This window comes from Falco rusticolus, chromosome 3 (assembly GCF_015220075.1).
Source record: "Falco rusticolus isolate bFalRus1 chromosome 3, bFalRus1.pri, whole genome shotgun sequence".
In the NCBI taxonomy this organism is placed as follows: Eukaryota; Metazoa; Chordata; class Aves; order Falconiformes; family Falconidae; genus Falco; species Falco rusticolus.
This window is the reverse complement of record NC_051189.1, coordinates 111,672,858-111,689,877: the sequence shown is the minus strand read 5'-3', so window position 1 is coordinate 111,689,877 and position 17,020 is coordinate 111,672,858. Positions and strand designations below refer to the sequence as shown.

At 39.3% G+C, this 17,020-nt stretch overlaps 1 protein-coding gene across 6 annotated transcripts in view; it reads right to left on the bottom strand.

The window, feature by feature from the left end:
* Nucleotides 1–33: 33 nt before the first annotated feature.
* MTOR (mechanistic target of rapamycin kinase) overlaps nt 34–17,020 on the bottom strand; it is a 66,860-nt gene continuing 49,873 nt past the window's right edge. For all 6 annotated transcript variants that reach the window (XM_037382158.1, XM_037382162.1, XM_037382163.1 and 3 more), the window contains 22 exons: nt 16,399–16,514; nt 14,955–15,072; nt 13,965–14,171; nt 13,243–13,343; nt 12,853–12,949; nt 12,101–12,199; nt 11,390–11,512; nt 10,556–10,738; nt 9,794–9,928; nt 9,323–9,497; nt 8,967–9,102; nt 8,115–8,262; nt 7,286–7,408; nt 6,739–6,821; nt 5,137–5,209; nt 4,541–4,615; nt 3,917–4,052; nt 3,448–3,513; nt 2,666–2,746; nt 2,302–2,382; nt 1,562–1,667; nt 34–1,018 (listed from right to left, as the gene is read on the bottom strand). In XM_037382158.1, the coding sequence (XP_037238055.1) occupies nt 1,003–1,018; nt 1,562–1,667; nt 2,302–2,382; nt 2,666–2,746; nt 3,448–3,513; nt 3,917–4,052; nt 4,541–4,615; nt 5,137–5,209; nt 6,739–6,821; nt 7,286–7,408; nt 8,115–8,262; nt 8,967–9,102; nt 9,323–9,497; nt 9,794–9,928; nt 10,556–10,738; nt 11,390–11,512; nt 12,101–12,199; nt 12,853–12,949; nt 13,243–13,343; nt 13,965–14,171; nt 14,955–15,072; nt 16,399–16,514 (2,478 nt within the window). In that variant the 3' untranslated portion in view covers nt 34–1,002. The remainder of the gene's footprint in view (nt 1,019–1,561; nt 1,668–2,301; nt 2,383–2,665; nt 2,747–3,447; nt 3,514–3,916; nt 4,053–4,540; nt 4,616–5,136; nt 5,210–6,738; nt 6,822–7,285; nt 7,409–8,114; nt 8,263–8,966; nt 9,103–9,322; nt 9,498–9,793; nt 9,929–10,555; nt 10,739–11,389; nt 11,513–12,100; nt 12,200–12,852; nt 12,950–13,242; nt 13,344–13,964; nt 14,172–14,954; nt 15,073–16,398; nt 16,515–17,020) is intronic.

The following is a 17,020-nucleotide window of genomic DNA, read 5'->3' as shown; positions in this document are numbered from 1 at the left end:
TACCTAGGAATAAACAAGAACACAATCAAAGTGTTCAGATTTTGGTGTAATTTATTGGCACAAAAATATTCAAATACAACATGTCATCTAAACATGGCTACTCTGTTGTATTTTGTGCATTGTTTTTAATATGTTTAATTCATAAATCATAACTTTGTCTTCACCCTCATGTTTAATAACCATTATTTTCTGTTTCAAGTTATGACCAGTTCTCCCCCTGTCTGCCTCCTATGCCAAGCACTAACTTTCACTAGTTATTTCCCAATACTGCTTTTTACTCCCGACACTGCGGGAAGCTCCCAAGCAGGATTTCATTTGTACCCTGCATCCAGTTTGCCACGGATCAACCCGCATAGAGGCACCTGTCTTTGCTCAGCTCCTTCAGCTCTTGGGTCTGCTCTGATACCCTGTTGCAGTCTGAAACACAACTCCCGCAACTAGTGTAATGAGTGGATATACAGTTTCCAATCTGGGGGCAAGAATCAAGTTTGGAAACAAGGTAACAGGATGAAACAGTGGTAAAACTTCTCTTCCTTTCCAGTTATCCAGTTCACCCCCAAACCTAAAAGGAGCCTCCCGCGCACAAGTGCATTGATCTCACTGCAGCCACGCCAACAGGACTGACCAGGGCAATAATTAATCTGCAAATGACTTAGTTACATTGCAAAGTTAAGTCAAAACCCGTATACAGTTATTTTCAATGGATCACCAGTTCCCCAAAGACCAAGTGGAACCATAGACTTCTGTGGTACAATCAGTCTTCACTGTCCTGGAAACCCAAATCAAGTGTTGTGTTTCAGACAGCTTGTGTTTTTCCAACAGCAGCTATATATTGGCTTAAACCAACTTTTAATATACAATAACTCTTTTCATTTACATTTCAAAATATTTGACAAAGGCTGTATTTCAGTCCAACGTTCTCAGTTTGTGTTTGTAGAAGAGCAAGTTTGGGAGTGCAAAAGCCTCCAGAATAAAAGGCTGTGGATACTTTGGAATCTTCTGTTACCAGAAAGGACACCTAAAGGAAACAAAGATATTGTAGTAATGCTGATCTGCATATGGTTTCACAAAGGCAACACTGAGAAGGACTGAGATTCCAGACTAACTAGGCACTGTTTTAGTACAGGAAACGTTGACAGGTGATTCCCATGCTTCTTTCCAGCTAACTAACATTTAAAAACGCTAACAAGATCGACTTCCTTCAGCATATTCCAAAGTTAGTGAATTCTCAAAATGACAGCAAATCACCTTTGTTTACTTTAGAACTTGTGGTTCCTCACTAACTGAAATCAGTGACCACCACATGCCTTATTTCAAACACTTAAAAAGTTGAGGCTGTTTGCAGTTTAAATGTTCTAAAACCCCTGACACTACCTAAAACAACAACTCTTACAGAGGGCTGTCTATGGGATCGCTGGCATAGGCTTGCAAAATGAGCAGATGCAACATGTGGTAAGGCTCCTACACATAACTAACTACACAAGTGACATCTTCCTTAGCTGTTCTCTGCTTGGATTATTCTGAGAAGAATTTTGCAAGGTTTACTGAAGGACAAACTCACCATCCGATGTAGCACTGACACAGATTCTCGTGAGAAGTAGCTTGCTTAATGAGCAATTCTACTTGTGTGGGTACATCAAGGGTTTCGTCATGAGAGAAGTCTCGACCTTTGAAATTGAAGGATAAAATCCCCCATAAATGGAAGTCACATCATACAACATAACTTGCTTATGGGTGACAAGTTAAGGACTGATAGGATTTTTAACTACCTTTCCCTTACAGTATATAAAATGTAAATTTTTTCCAAACATGGAGAACCCTCTAAAGGCATACAAAGCCCAGAACTCTGTTTTCCCTATTATTACAGTTTCTTCCTTTTATATTCTCCAAGTAATGGATAAACCAACAACAGATAACTTTCCAGTAGCTGGAATCCTGGTCCTAATCCCTTCAAGGACATTGTTTGGCAGGTGGAGGGTAGTTTCTTATAAACTTTGAGTATAAAATTTCTCAACTAAATGCTGCAAACTATAAAGCAGGACAGTAGAAATTCAACTTGCGCTAACAAGCTAAGACATACAAAATATGAAGTCTGTTTAGTTATAAACAATGCTGTACTTTTCAAATTAGGCTCATTTGTATCTAAATGCAGGCACCAGTACTTCTGTGACAAAACCACGGAAATGGCTTCAACCACTTAATCAGAATAATTAAATTCAAGAATTAACACAAAATACAAATGCTAATAGTGCCGATCCATCTCATCAGATTTTCATTTAGCTTATACAAACAAAAACATACCAGTGAGCTTATCTCGAACCCTGTTGATGATTTGAATTGCCTTCTTATTTAGAGCTTCTGGCTTCACTAGGCCATCTCCTACTACAAGACAGAAGCAGGAAAGAGAACTAGGACTTCAGCAGAAAAATAAAAGCATTTGTACTGCTGTTACATTTGCCATGCCCAAACACCACAAGTACCATTTTGAGAGCAAACAAACCCAGATACCAGTACATTTTCTGTCAATTTTTTTTTTTTTTTGAGTTGAGAACACAAGTAATTATAGTCCTCATTTATGCTGACAAGGAACTGTATCTGTCCAATCTCATGTAATTGTATCCAAGAACAATTGCTGCATCAGTATAGAAACAACAATGAAACTTACTGAAGGAATGGATGGATTCAGGCACTGTGGTCCCAGTTTTCTTATGGGCTGTCTCACCCAATTCAACACTGTCCAACATTTCTGTTGAAAAAAACCCACAAAAACATAGAAGCATAAACATGAAGCTGTAAAGCAGATAAAATAATCTTCTTCTGGAACAAAACTGCTAATCAGCTCATTTGAAAAGCATATTTTACTGTGGACAAGTGTGCCACACATTGTTATCGTTAATGGAAGCATATCACAGAAGCAAACATTCTTTTTCCCCTGCTAACATACTGAAAGGCCTGACCCAAGTTTTAGGAACACTTTGTATGAAAGTGTAATTGAAAGATATTTTGAAATGATATACAATTAACCTAAAATTATAATCAAATAAGTATGTTTATTTGTAGAACTCTCCATATGAAACACTGTTCCTATTCTTCAATAGGGAAGAACTGCTAAGATTCAACATAGAACTCTCAACGTTCCGTCAGATGGCCACTTGCCAGGTTTGGCACACTAATTTCTGGTAGCTAAGTAAATTACTACCCCATATCAATTATACCTTGGATTACATCAGTTTCTATGTGTTCCAGAGGGGTGTTAATGTAACTGTAAAGGAGCAGTGGCTTTTTGAGCCAAAGTACTGAACTCACCGCTTCCAGTCCTAAAGCTAATGACAAGCTGTTTACCAGTCTGCTTTTGAGAAGAGGATGGAAAAACATTTACTCAGCCTTGTGCACTGCCGAAAAAACCTGCTCCAAACATTCACGACATACATCATCTTTTGTACTCACCTACTGACTGACTAGCTGAGTAGGAGTCTGTTCTTGTTCGTGAGCGCTTATTGCCCTTTGTATTTGCTGCAAGAAAATAAGGAGATGAAAAGTAAAAACTGGAGTTTCAGTGTTTCATAGCAAATCTGTCCACAAGCAATACAGAGTTGACTGCCTTTCTCTTTCTCCAGATTTTATGTCACCTGAAAACAGCTTTCAATCTCCTAATAACAACTAATACAAAACCAAGCCAAACAATTTTGCTTGTACCTTAGTTCTGTGTTCGTGTTTAAGGGCAAAAGGTTTCTAACCACTGTGGTAATTTCACATTACAATCCCTAGAAACCATGTGTGCACAGAAGTAGCAGGTGCAAACCAACAATTTCATCACATTGTCTTCAGACAGACATTGCATTTCAGGCTCCTGGATTCTTGTATGAAATCAGACTGATTACTCTCTTGCTGTCACTGTTTTACCAAAATCACTTACTGTCCATCAGCCGCCAATTCAATAAGGGATCATACACAAAGGCTTCAAGCACAGCCATGACACTGTCCTTATGTTCACGCAGGACTTCCATGACTGTGTGACAGGTGATTCTGTAATTGCCATCGAGGCCTGTCACCTTCAGAAGAGAAAGAAGCAAATCAACCACACTGCTTCGTTCACTATGCAACTGCAACCCTAATGTTCAGGGAGCGGGAAGCGGCTTGTGCTTTGCACTGGTATTCGCTATGCTTTGTTCATTAGAGAACAAGATCGATGTTCATTACAAACTAAGAAGCTTTGTTCTGCCATTAAGATGATCTTCGTGAAGTCCCATGCCATTCTTTGTGTCTGGTTGATGCAAACAGCTGTTTGAAATGAGGGAACTAAGGTCCAAGAAATTGGAGGAATTTTTTGCATCAATTAAAAAATTACTTTCCACTGTAACGTACTGGAAAGATCACAGGAGATATTTTAACTTACAGTAAATGCAACTGAAATATTAACACCTCTGGTTCTTAAGGAATGGAGAGGTTTACCCACAACAGAAAATACAGGGAAAAACTGAGAAATGGGTGCCATTTTCCCTAGGAACAATTCCTTTCATATTAAGGAGGGAACGCTTACCTCCATAGCATTTGTCAGCATCCTTGTTAACCTAAAGGGAATCTTCTCAGGGAACTTTTCTCTTGTCATTGCAACCTAAACACATGATGATGGATAACATAGTAAATTAACAGGTAACTTATTATTTAACAGTTAGTAAGAATTGGGTTTTTTTTTCGCTACCATCTTGAAGATTGTATTCCAAATAGAAAATCAAGTCCCTGCTTCATGTTCCTCAGTTTCCACAAATTTCTGGGAGAAGCCAGATAATTAACTTGGTAACAGAGGGAAAACTAAGTTTGTGCCAAGCTGCTAGTGTCAAGTGACACAGACTGCCTATCAGCAGCTTAAACTGCTCCAGAAAATTTTATGGAAAAGTGATGTTTGCACTTCTTTGCTTGTCACAGTGATCAGCTTATCCCTAAAGCATGCCTCTGAGATGAAGTGTTTATTATTTTCATCTTGCCTGTAGGTAAAGTGAAGCTCAAAAGAGAGCCAAAGGACTTGCTGGGAATCACACCCCAAGGTCAGTTTATCCTGGCTTATAGATTCATTCCTGTTCCACCAAAAAATGTGAAGCATTACAGAAAATTTAATGTCCAAATACAAAGATTTACCTCAAAACAGTCCCCGAAGTCGATGTGCAGGATCTTTCCACTCAGTCTGTCTAACATCAGATTGGAGGGATGTCTTTGATGAAGGAGTAGGAGGAAAAAACAGGGTGACAGACCATTATAAAAACCCAAAGTAAATCACAGCAGCTCCAGTCTAAAATGATATTTATCTTCATGAACAATAACAGCCAGTGACAGCTTGCTTGTCTGAGATCTTCAATCTCGGGATGAAGAGAATAGCTTCCTGACAGTGCATCTATCACATTACTTTTGCAATTACCTCTCAGGAGTTAAGAGACCTTCTCACCTTGGGAGATAAACAACCTATTGGACCAGAACCATCAGTACATTTCTTGGCTATGAACATTTATTTTTCAGTTAGAATATATTTTTTTTACTTATTTTATGCTTTATCATTTTTTAGTATAGAAAAATGTAATGAATTATGCTACAGGTGAAGTAATGCAAATTGGATTACCACCAGAAAAGAACAGAATCAATCCAGAGTAGGACTGCTGCTATTCATGCTGGCTTGTTCCAATCTTCTTTTAATTCAGTTTTCAATTTATAATTTCATTATAAAGACCTTTAAGTCCAGGAATAAAAGCTTTTCTTATGAAAACATTTGAAGGTTTAGCTGGTTTTGCATTACAGAACTTAAATCTAAAACATATTGCCTTCAGTAAGTATTTTGGAAGTTATGATATCCCCTTTTGACACTAAGGCATATACTAAATCAAACATTTGTTCATTTTATGGTTTGGGGTTTTTTTTTTTTTGTTTTTTGTTTTGTTTTTTTTTAATTTGCCCAGTCCATTTGGATTGTACATACTCCCTGTCAGAACATGTCTGCATTGCAAATTAGAAAAAGCACTAAGTAATAGTTAAACCAACATCAACTTTCATTTGTTTTAAGTCTCGAGCAGTCTTTAAGGAGTATTTATAGGGACTTCATTTGTCTCTCTGACAACTGCTGTGAACATACATAGCACTAGAGTTTCCTGCTTCAAAGAATAAATACACCCCAGGCAAAAATGTACATTAAATAAGTAGTGCAACCGAACCCATCTGGAGGGAGATTCAGACGACCACTGTCACTAAATACTTTCTGGATTTCAATTTTCTATTCCAGGGAACAAAAATTGATGCTTGATCACAGTGCTTCTTTTCTCCCCAAAAAGGTGGGGGACTGTACATAAACAGTCCTAACAGTCTTTGCAAAAATTTGCCATCTCATACACATGAAGCACACAGATTGGTGTCAACAATGTTTCTGTTTTATAGAATGGATGGAGAAAGAATTGCCACTTTGTGAGTGAAAGGAAAGGACAAAACTAGCGCTTGTGGTCCTTGAAGTAATTCTGTCTGTACTGTCCTCCCCAAATGGAAAGAACTCTTATTTGTACTCAGGAAACACAAGCCCTACATCTCATGTCTGCAGTGCTGAAAATACCAGCAGAACAATTAGGTCCTGAAAGATGGTAGCATTACAACTCAGCAATAACCACAATGAAAGTTGTTATCCTAAGACCAGATCCAAGGAACGAATTGATAGGCTTACACAGTTTGTGCTTTTATTTAAAAAGCCTTTACAATTTCACTTACCTGTCCCCAAGGCCCAAAATGTATCCAACCATTGACATCACAGCTAGTGAACGAGTGTAGTTTGTTCTTCTGTCAAACCACACCTGCAAGTGGAGACAAAACAGAAAAAGCCAAGCAGGTATGTTGCATGTGTCAGCTTATATTTTAATTTATACACTAATTACTTGCATTTTGCACAAAGTAAAACCATGACATGCTTAGGTGCAATACACTCCATAAGCCTGAAGGGGTTCAAGCATCCTGTGGCTTTGAATTTGATGTCTAAGCCAATAAGAGTTTATAATCTGAGGCTCCTGCTTTTCTCTGCCCATGCACAGTATGCAGAGCTTCAGTCTCCAGTCCTGTGCTTTGGATTTCGCTCTGGCAGCCATTGAGATCTGAACTGTGTAAGGCCCCTTGCGAGGGGACACACGTGTGGATTCATGTTCTGCAGTGATTCACCCGGAGTTTATGATGAATAAACACCATCTCTCATTCATTCTGCAAAGAAGGTAATGCCACACCACGCTGATTGCCAAACACAAGCCATTACACGTGCTGAACTCACCTCTGAGCTTGGACTCTTCAACCACAGCAGTTTGGCAAGGTCATCACCAGCTGTGTTATTGACAGCATGTTCAAATACTTCTACCTTCTGCATCAGAGTCAGGTGGTCATAATCTGGAGCCATCTATAATTGAGAAGTGACATCAATTTCAAAAAGCCACCTCCAGTAATCCATAGCTGTACTATGAGAAACACTGTAACCACAAAAAAATTCAGATCAAGATTATAATGAAATTGTTTGTAGACTGACCAGTATGTTCCCAAATTCAGTGAGATGACTGCCCAACAGTGAAGAACTAATTTAAAATGGGATAGCAAGTGATTTAGTATCCACAAAGTAGGCCATAGCCATATTTAAATAAAATACTGTGAAGGTAAATATGTTTCAAGAACCATTATCCAAATAAGTCTTTTGGGTTGGCACACACTTTCCTTTTTGGCAGGCAATTCCAGCTTTTGTAGTAATGTTCAGTTTCTCCAGTCTCTCTAATTTTGGCCCTGTTGCTTAGACACAATGTTTGTAAATGCTAGCAGCATGGCACCCTGTGTAAGTCACATCATAGTCACACAAAATTCCACATTTTTGTCACCAGATGGTAACAACTTGTGGTCACTGGTAAAACAGGAAAGGAGACACAAATAAACATATGGCAATTTTTACCTCTTGGTAGCATTTTATAACTCTTACCTGATATTTTTGCATTTATTACTGGTACCAATAACAATCAGAAAACAGGCAAAGGAACAACAAGCTGTGCACCATTACTCTTCATTAAAACACTGGACTCCTAAAACAATGTACCAAAACCTCTGCCAGCTTTGCTCTTTACCCTCAGCATGATGCGATGTTCAATATTGAGCAGGATCTTTTTCTTCTCTCTGTAGTCTCGGATGAGTGCATGCAGTGTGTCACAGTGGGGGACCCAACCAATCAAGCCTGAATTTGTAGACAGTGGAATAACAGCATATCTCTGGATGCTACAGGAAAAAAAAATCAGAGCTCAAATTGTTGTATGCTGTGAATTATTACATTTTGAGATGCTTAAAACAACTACTACTAAATCTGATTCTGATTCAAATTGTCTCCTTCAGTACTTGCTCTGTTTCTCTCCTTTTCAAACAGACCTGAAACACCCATTGGGTTAGATTGCTGCCAGATAAACTACACACATTCTCAAAGCTTACATGTTTTTCACTGAAAGACTGCTTTCATAAGGTACACGTTATGTCACCCACAATGATCTATTATTTGCACATGACATTTGATATGTTCAGGCTTGAAAGACACTGTACACAATTGCAGTCAGTAACTATTCACCAAACCATTTAGTGACTATAATAAAAAATCCTTGACAAAACCACCTGTTCTCAGGCTAATGCAGTGCTCAAGGTATCTTGAAATAGGAGTTGCCTCAAAGACTATTTATGAGATGGAATTTCACTTAAATAAAACAAACAATCCCCTCAGGATACATTTCCTCGAAGTTTGAATCCTATGAATGGGTTTTTTTCCTTTCTTGCTCTTTTCTTTCCCTTTTTTTTTTTTTTTTAAATGAAACTAGTTCCAAGATTTGCCATTTCCTTACAAACCAGCTGGTTGTACCAAGGGTTACTTGGAAGCTGCACCTACGTAGGATGTTACTTGTGCTTTAGCACATCCAGTCATTGTGCACAGCACATACCTGAGGTTTTTACGAAGAGAAGTTGGGTCATTTGCTAGCAGAGTGTTGACCAACCCAAAAAGCTGCATCACTCTTTCATCTTGGCGAAGGTCTTCATGACCTTTCAGAAGGAATACAAACTCATGCCCATTGCTTCCTGTGAAAGAATGAATACACAAAAGTTTACTCTTGCTGAACAAACAGACAAAAGTAAATACACCCAAGTGTAAGTAAGTGTACCCAAGAACTGGAAAGTGTGGCAGTCAGACTGACCAGACCACCAAGAAATACCTCATCTGAAAGGAAATCCTGGAGAGGTTTTTACCTGGGAAATACACAGTTTGACCTAAAAGTAAGCAAAAACTGCTCTCTCTTACCCATTAATGTTAACTTCCTGGGCCGCTGCTTGGAGGTGATGACCTGCAGTGAGGGTGCAATGGACTGAATACGTATGATGGGCTGGTTGGGATCATACGTTCCTGGCACTGCCAATTCCAGGTCCCGGCACATTAAGAGTTTTGGTGACACGTACTGTAGTTCCAAAGAAGTGAGCTACCAAAACCAAAAGAAATAAACCCCCCTGAATGTCAGTTAAATCTCACTGAAAAATCTGAAGAGTTCAGGCTGTCAAGGGACCTAGACCAGTTCAATCAGTTGACAATACTTCAGACACTTGCAGCACCAAAAAAAGCGCTGCAAAAGCAGTGAACTTGCACCAAACCACATGCATGTATTTCCACCATAGTAGTGAATCTGAATGTTTTGAATAACCAGAAAACATAAACCAAAGATTGGTATTGACAACTTGCACTGTAAGACCCACAACAGAACTGTACCTGTCCCCCTACCTGAGGCAGCTGCTTTGAGATACGCCGAAACACATGGTAATAGAGATCCCAAGCCTGAGTTAGGTCTTTGACATTTCCCGATTTCATGTACTTCCTGCACCACTCCTGAGCTTCCATTAGATCTCTGCCATAGGCCTAGGGAGGAAGTGAAAAACACTTCTACAGGCTACAGTGGAACAGGTGGAGACCACTTAATACCTACAGAATATCACAGCCTATTTTCAAATTGCATTACAAATACTTGATCTCACCTTTTTATAGCATATTGGAATTAAATATCTAGAAATTCCTGGATGCAAGACATGCACTGAGTTCATTAGACAATGCTGCTCACAAATAGATTTCATGACAAAAAGCGACAGAATGAATAGCATTACCCTTTAACTGTAGGCTCACAAGCTCAAATTAATTCTTTTTGCTGGCTTGAGAGAGGTCATCTCTACTATCTGTGTTAGTGGCTATCATGAAGCAAAGCAAAGCATACTGGAGTTAGAAGAACTAACAGCAAAGCAGTTTTATGTTTTCCAGATCCTATCAGACACCCAGCTGATATAAGATTCCAGGGCCATCTGTACTGGCCCTTATAGTACTGTAGTCACCAAAAGCAATATAGATCTGAAGACAAACGTCAATAATGAAGCCTGCAACCAACATAATGAGTCCCAAGATATTTACTCTTGGTGTTAGATGGCAGAAGCCCTTGTAACACATCTGGTGGCTGTCCTGCCTGTTTTTGTGGGCATGCAGGCCATTTGCTGATACCTGATTGAAGGATGTCTCTTTCAAAGTCTGAGGCCCACGCTCCATCATTGCATGCAGCGGTTCCAGCACCTCAAACATTCCCTTCACATTCCTTTCTCCAAAATACAGACGAGATGCTTCTTCCAACCCTTCGTGCCACATCTCATGCCACAGGATGGCTACACGGATTAGCTCTTCACTCACCTGGTTTAGGACAGGAAGAAAGATTAAACACCTAAAAAAACCCCACTCTGACTGTATACTGACTTACAAATGCAAAACTACTTTCTTCTCTAATGATTATGAAATTATTTGTTGCTGGCAGCTAGAGGGAGCCATAAGAACTCCCACAATGCTGTTCCATTTTTTTTTCTGCAAGCTGATCAGGCTTTTCTAATGTTGTTTGTCACCTTTGACATTTTCTATATGTTTGTGTATTTTGGCCTGAAAGTATTACTCATTTATTCATAAAAATCTTTAGCAAGTTAATGAAATCATTCTTTCCATGCTATTCTTGGTAAGTTTTGTTTCCATTTTTCATTAAGCAAAAATATTTCTCTATGGAACAATGATTCTTCATGTATTTCTTCTCAATATTTATTCATAAGACGACACAAGAACTCAAATGTTTGAACATTATGGTCCTTTTTAAATTAAAGCATTCTCTTGAAATTATACTAATACTGTAACTTTGACCAATTGCAAAAAAAAATAATCAAATTAGTTACACTTGAACAAAATTAACAATAGTTACTTTGTGCTACTATACCTGTTACTATATACTAATAGTCACGTTGTGTCACTATACACCCATTCCTGAAAGACAATACACTTTGTGGTATGCCAAGTACTCACCATCATTGCCTGCTGCACCAGAGTGTTACTGTGCTCACACATGTTTTTCAAGATCTTATTTGCAGCATTGTGGCGAGCAGTGGTTGTAGATTTAGAGGCCACAGTCAAAGGATAGATCAAAGCCTACAAGGGACATCAACCAATAATATTTTAGAGCCACACAGAAAACCTATGTAAATTGAAAGACTGGCAAAGCATTAATAAATAGCAACCTTAGGCTAGACTATAAAAAGTAAGCTTGCTTCTGGAAAGAGGTGATAGGAATTTGCTATTCAATGTCTTCCAATCTGATTGGAGACTAACTCACTGAGTAGCAGAATAGCTTTAAGAGCCTGTATCAAACTGCAAGAACAAAAATGTGGTTTTAATATTTTGTGATTTTTCACATTGTAGGAAGAAATTCAGATAAAATGCCTGTGAGGTCACCTCTTAGTAGTCACTTGATGAGATTTAAGAAGGTGACTTGCACTGCCCAGTATTCTGTTAGACTGAAAGAACTTCCCCTGCTGCATGGCTCATCCACCTCTTCTTTCCATTTTTATGTGAACAGTTCTGAGGTGAAAGCAGCAGGAGCAGAAACAGTCCCCATCCTCACTATCATCACCTGCTGTGACTGTCAGTGAAGGCATCTAGACTAGGTGAAACAGAACACAGGACCTGCCTTAACTGGCTATCGGTCCATGGAAATTCCTCCTCTAAGCCAAAGCTTACCTGGGGATGGTACCGTCCAATATCTGTGAGGAGCTGATGAATGAGACGTCCTACTAATGGTCGAGGGGTGTCAATTCTTGCAATAAGCTGAGGGATAACCTAGTAGTAAGGATGAGTATAATAAACATCCCTGTCACCTCATGTGTTTAGTTCACAAGCTGTTCTGCCCTCTGCTAGAGACCTTACAGTCTCTAAAGGAGACAGAGCGTGCCACCACTCATTTTTGATATGGTCAGAGGATAACACAAAGTTCCAAACAGCGTCAGAAATACAGAACAGCTCAGTGAGATCACAAGTGTTCTGTGCAAAGCTGTTACACAGGATCCTCTTACGGAAAGAGTAAGATGTGTCTTGAAGTGTAAAGCTCAAATAAGAAATAAAGCCTTTTTTTTAATTTACAAGTCATTCTTCAAGGCAATCCTGGAAATAGACTGTCTGAATAACATCAGGGCAGCCACAGTGGTGTTTTATACTTGGTCACCACTGCATTGGTATCATCTTCAGTTTAAAAATTTTCATTCTTTCCCATTCATATGCACTAATCTGCATAATACTACAGAAACGCATCCAAGAGTGTTTCTCATGTCTCTGTTCAAGATGCTTTTTAAATCAGTTACAAATAGTACTGTACGTTGCTCTCAATATACTCACCTACAGAAGACTGTTTAGAAAAGAATCATCATGGATAGCACGTAACAAATCCCCAAGCTCCCCCAGAACTGAGATTTGTCTTAGCCCTTTGTGTTCCTTACCTGCAGCCAAGTGTCTATTTGAATTGCTTTGACTCCTTCTACCAAAGCCTCATTCACATCAGGCCAGTGACCATAGTCAAACCATAGAGTAAGGACTCTGAAAGAGAGAAATGTAATTTTTAGGAATGAAACAAAATTAACCATTTCAGTCAAATACCTTCAGATCCACTTAAAGGTGACTCTTCTTACCAGAACCTATGGATAGTAGGATAAGGGCTAATGCACCTACCATAAATTAACTTGAACTGAAGCATTTACTTAGTTTAACCACAACAAAAAAAAAAAAAAAAAAAAAAAAAAAAAAAAAAAGAGAAGAAACAGGTTCTACCTAACCTTAAACCATGTGCCCTTATCAGCTAGATTTAATTTACTGTGTGCTTTATTATGTACCTTAGAGTGTCTTGCAGGTTGTTTCCTCGAGACAGAGATATGGATCGGAAGAAGCCCTGGACAGCAGGGACTGTGTACATCAAGAGAGTCTTGGATAAATCCTTTTGGAATGAAAATTGCTGCATTAGTTCTACACAAATGCATCAGTCCACAAGAATCCTAAACTCAGCAAGGGGGAAGAGGAAGAAATATGTGGAAACATAGACCTAACCCACATTATAGTTGACTTCTGCTCATACTCCTCACAGGACATGTATCTTCTTGGAATTCTTGTTTTGCTTAACTACACACAGGTCTTTCAGCCTGGCAGGGAACATATTGTGAAGTGTTTCTATCATTCAGTTTGTTGGCAAAACTATGGACAGCAAAGAAGCCTAAACACTACAACCCTACTGTAACTGCTAAAGTAAAAGAGATTCCTCAGTCTTTCATGAAGGGCTTAAGCAGCAGAACCTGTTAATGCACACTGTATCACCTATGACAGCCATCCATGCCTTTGCCTTAGTACACATCTAACTTAACAATCATTTGCATTAATGTAGTCCTCTTTCCTTAACCTGAACTTCCACAGTTTTGCTGTAAGCTACGATTATATATACTTATACACACATACACAGCTTCCACAAGTCAGGTATGCGTAGTAGCTTTTTCCCTGCCATAACATTTTCCTCCATCTAAGCACTAAGTACCAATCTCTCAACATAAACAGGGGAGGAGGGTACCTCAGTGACTTTTTTCTGCACTGGAGATGGGATGGGACTGTTCTCTGTGCTCTCTGCATCACTCTCACTATTGCTGCCCTCTGTGTTAGCACTGGTGATGCTGGCTCCACTGGCATGACGTAGTTTTTTCTTCTCATCTCTGGCCTGGTTTTGATGTTTGTAGTGAAGCACAGCTTCAAAGTTCATCACTGCCCAGGCATGCCAGGCCTGCCAATAAGAGAGAAGAAAAGTCAGAAGGAAGAGGAATCCTTTCTGCAACCTGTACTAATTATCAGAGACAAAAATCCAATTGTTTTAAGTCTGTGGACAATAGTAATACCCTGCAGACAACACAAAGCTTTGCTTTCTCTAATCGCTTGTAGTTTTAACTGTCTTATTATCTTAAATAACACCATGGTGAGTTCTTGGCTAGGAGTCCCCTGTTGGATATTATAGCAAAGGATCTCTGCAGCAAAAATTAAATCACATCCTATCCACATACACCTTAATTTTTCAAAGTTTAAGATTAATATGTTAGGACTAAGGGAGGTGTAATAGGAAAAAATACAGGAGATGGCTGCCTCAGAGAAGATCTGGCACCAAATATTAATTGACATTTCACAACCCTGAGATCTAAGGTTCTTTGAAGAATTAGCAACAAGGCTACTGTCCTAGTTCAAGTATACCGAGCAAGCACAAGATAATTTTTTTTCCATTTAGATTATCCTTTCTCCTTCACTGTCAACTGACAGGAGAGAGAGTCCCAAAACCAAGAACAGAAACTGAATTGTGGCCTAGTTTTACCAGATGGATAAAATTCTGAATAACAATCTCATGGTTGCCTCAGGTTTCTCTGCTTTCTCCGTTGTTTTTTTTTTAATCCTACTTGCAGCAACCAAGCAGACAGTTACCGGATATCTTCCTATAACCATCTTCCTTTCCTGTAGTATGGGACACGATCACATTTACTGATCTCTCTGCAGTGGTGCCTGGAAGCTCTTCCTTACTGACCTTGTACCAGTTGCGATCATGCTCTGTTGCAGCACTGTAGTATTGCAAGACTTTGGGGATGGTACTCTCATTGATGCCTTGTAGGTTCAGCTGCCACTCACCCAGTTTCAGGAAACACCTGGTTAAGCAAAGGGATTATTGACTCAGAACTTAGAATGAAAATGAAGCCTGCTGGATTAAGAGGCAGACTTCTTATCTGAAGTCTGAAAGACATTTCATGCAGCAAACCCACTCAGTAAGCCTCTTCTGTAGACTGCAAGCATACGTGTTAACATGTCAGGTTCAAAACACCTACATCCTGCTTGTAAGTGTGGAACTAATTAGTTAATGGTTTAAAGTTTTAGGGGGGAAGGTAAGGGTCAAACTGTTCCTCATTTATATCAGCTATAAAATAAACACAGGAAGTAGCTAACAGTAGCATCAAAAGACTTCATCAGTACTGATAAAATGCACACAGCATATGTGCTGGCTAGCTATACTTATCACCATATGAACTAGCCTTCTGGAGAGAACACTGTGACAGAACAAACAGTGGAAACACAGAGCAACTGCTTCTCCCTCAAGCCAGAACCCCATTAAGTCATCCCCTCCCAGAGGAAAGGAAAAACAACATATTTTTACCGCAGCAGGGTGGGGCTATGAAGGTTTGTGTAAAGCTTAATACTTTGCTCCCTCAGCAGGCTTTAAACACCACAGTTACACAGCTGTCCTTTCTATATTTTGTGTTTTCCAGAAAGCATTGTGCAAGAAAAATATTGTGCACAACTCATTACTAATTTGTCTTCCACAACAGTCACTCTGAAATAAATAAGATGACGGTGTTACCAAGTTCCCATTCTTATAAAAGCAAATTCAGTGCACGCCTCCCTTGAAAAAAAGAAAACCTTAAATAGTAAGCACTATGCAATTTTTTCTTTAAATTGGAACCAAGAGATTTGGCACCTCCAGATCAATAGAGGAAAATGGAGATTATAAGGTGTGTTTTTAATGCACCAATAGTTTAAGAGACCATCACGTGCTGGGCACCTATTGCCCAAAGCACTGCTGTTGTATTGAGGGCACGCGCTGCCAGCCACAGATGTGCCAGGCATGTGAAAAGTGTTTCTTTCCTACTGACTGGATCTCCTGAAAACCAAAGAGATAGCCACGCTGAGAACTCTGCTTTCTGCCAGTGAGCCACAGTGCTGGAAAAACACAGCCAGCCGCCAGTGACAAATACGAGCTTCTTTACGCTAATTTATCACAATAACATTTACTGAAAATTAAATCATAGCTAAGAATGTAATACCGAACGGGTCTCTACCAGCTAAATGAGAAATCCCCTGTTCCTTTTAATCAAAGCACGCGCCTGGTCTGAAATGTGTCTCCTGCATGGACCCTGCAACCTCAGAAAGACATCAGTTTCACTATATAGTTAAAAGGTGTCCAAGGACCAGGTGCTGACCGTGCCATGAGCTTGTGGAGTTCCTGCTTGTGCTGTTGGTCCTCAGTAGCGATAGCATGCTGTGCCTGCTGCTGCATTGTCTGCACGAAGTGCTGCATGTGCTGGAACGCATCAATCTGTAATTGGATGATGGTTGCAGTAAGGACCACAGGGGTTAAATATAACTTCACAAGAGAGCAAGACAATGTGGAAATAAATTTTCACTGAAAGCAAAAAAACCACAGCTTTATTTTCTTTCAAAGATTTTGAGCCATTTACATCCCTCTAAAATTAGTTTGTATGCTACATATGCAGCACCAATTAAATGAACACATTAGAAACTGATGTCTCAAATCTGCTACATCAAGGAGCAAATAACTGCATCCTTCCAACATTAGGCACACCTTTATGTCATACATACAGGCAAAAGCATGACCAATCATAAGATAAGCTGACATTGTGCTCTGATGTGCAAGAACTCAATTCTGGCAAAGTGACAACATCACCTGTACAAGAAAACTTCAGCAGCAGAGAATGTCCTGTTATGGCTCATGGAGAGTGAGATTCTAGTAACAATATAGAGATGTCTCATTTGTAATTGAGCATGCACATCACAGACAGTCCTGCAATTCCAACAATCAAA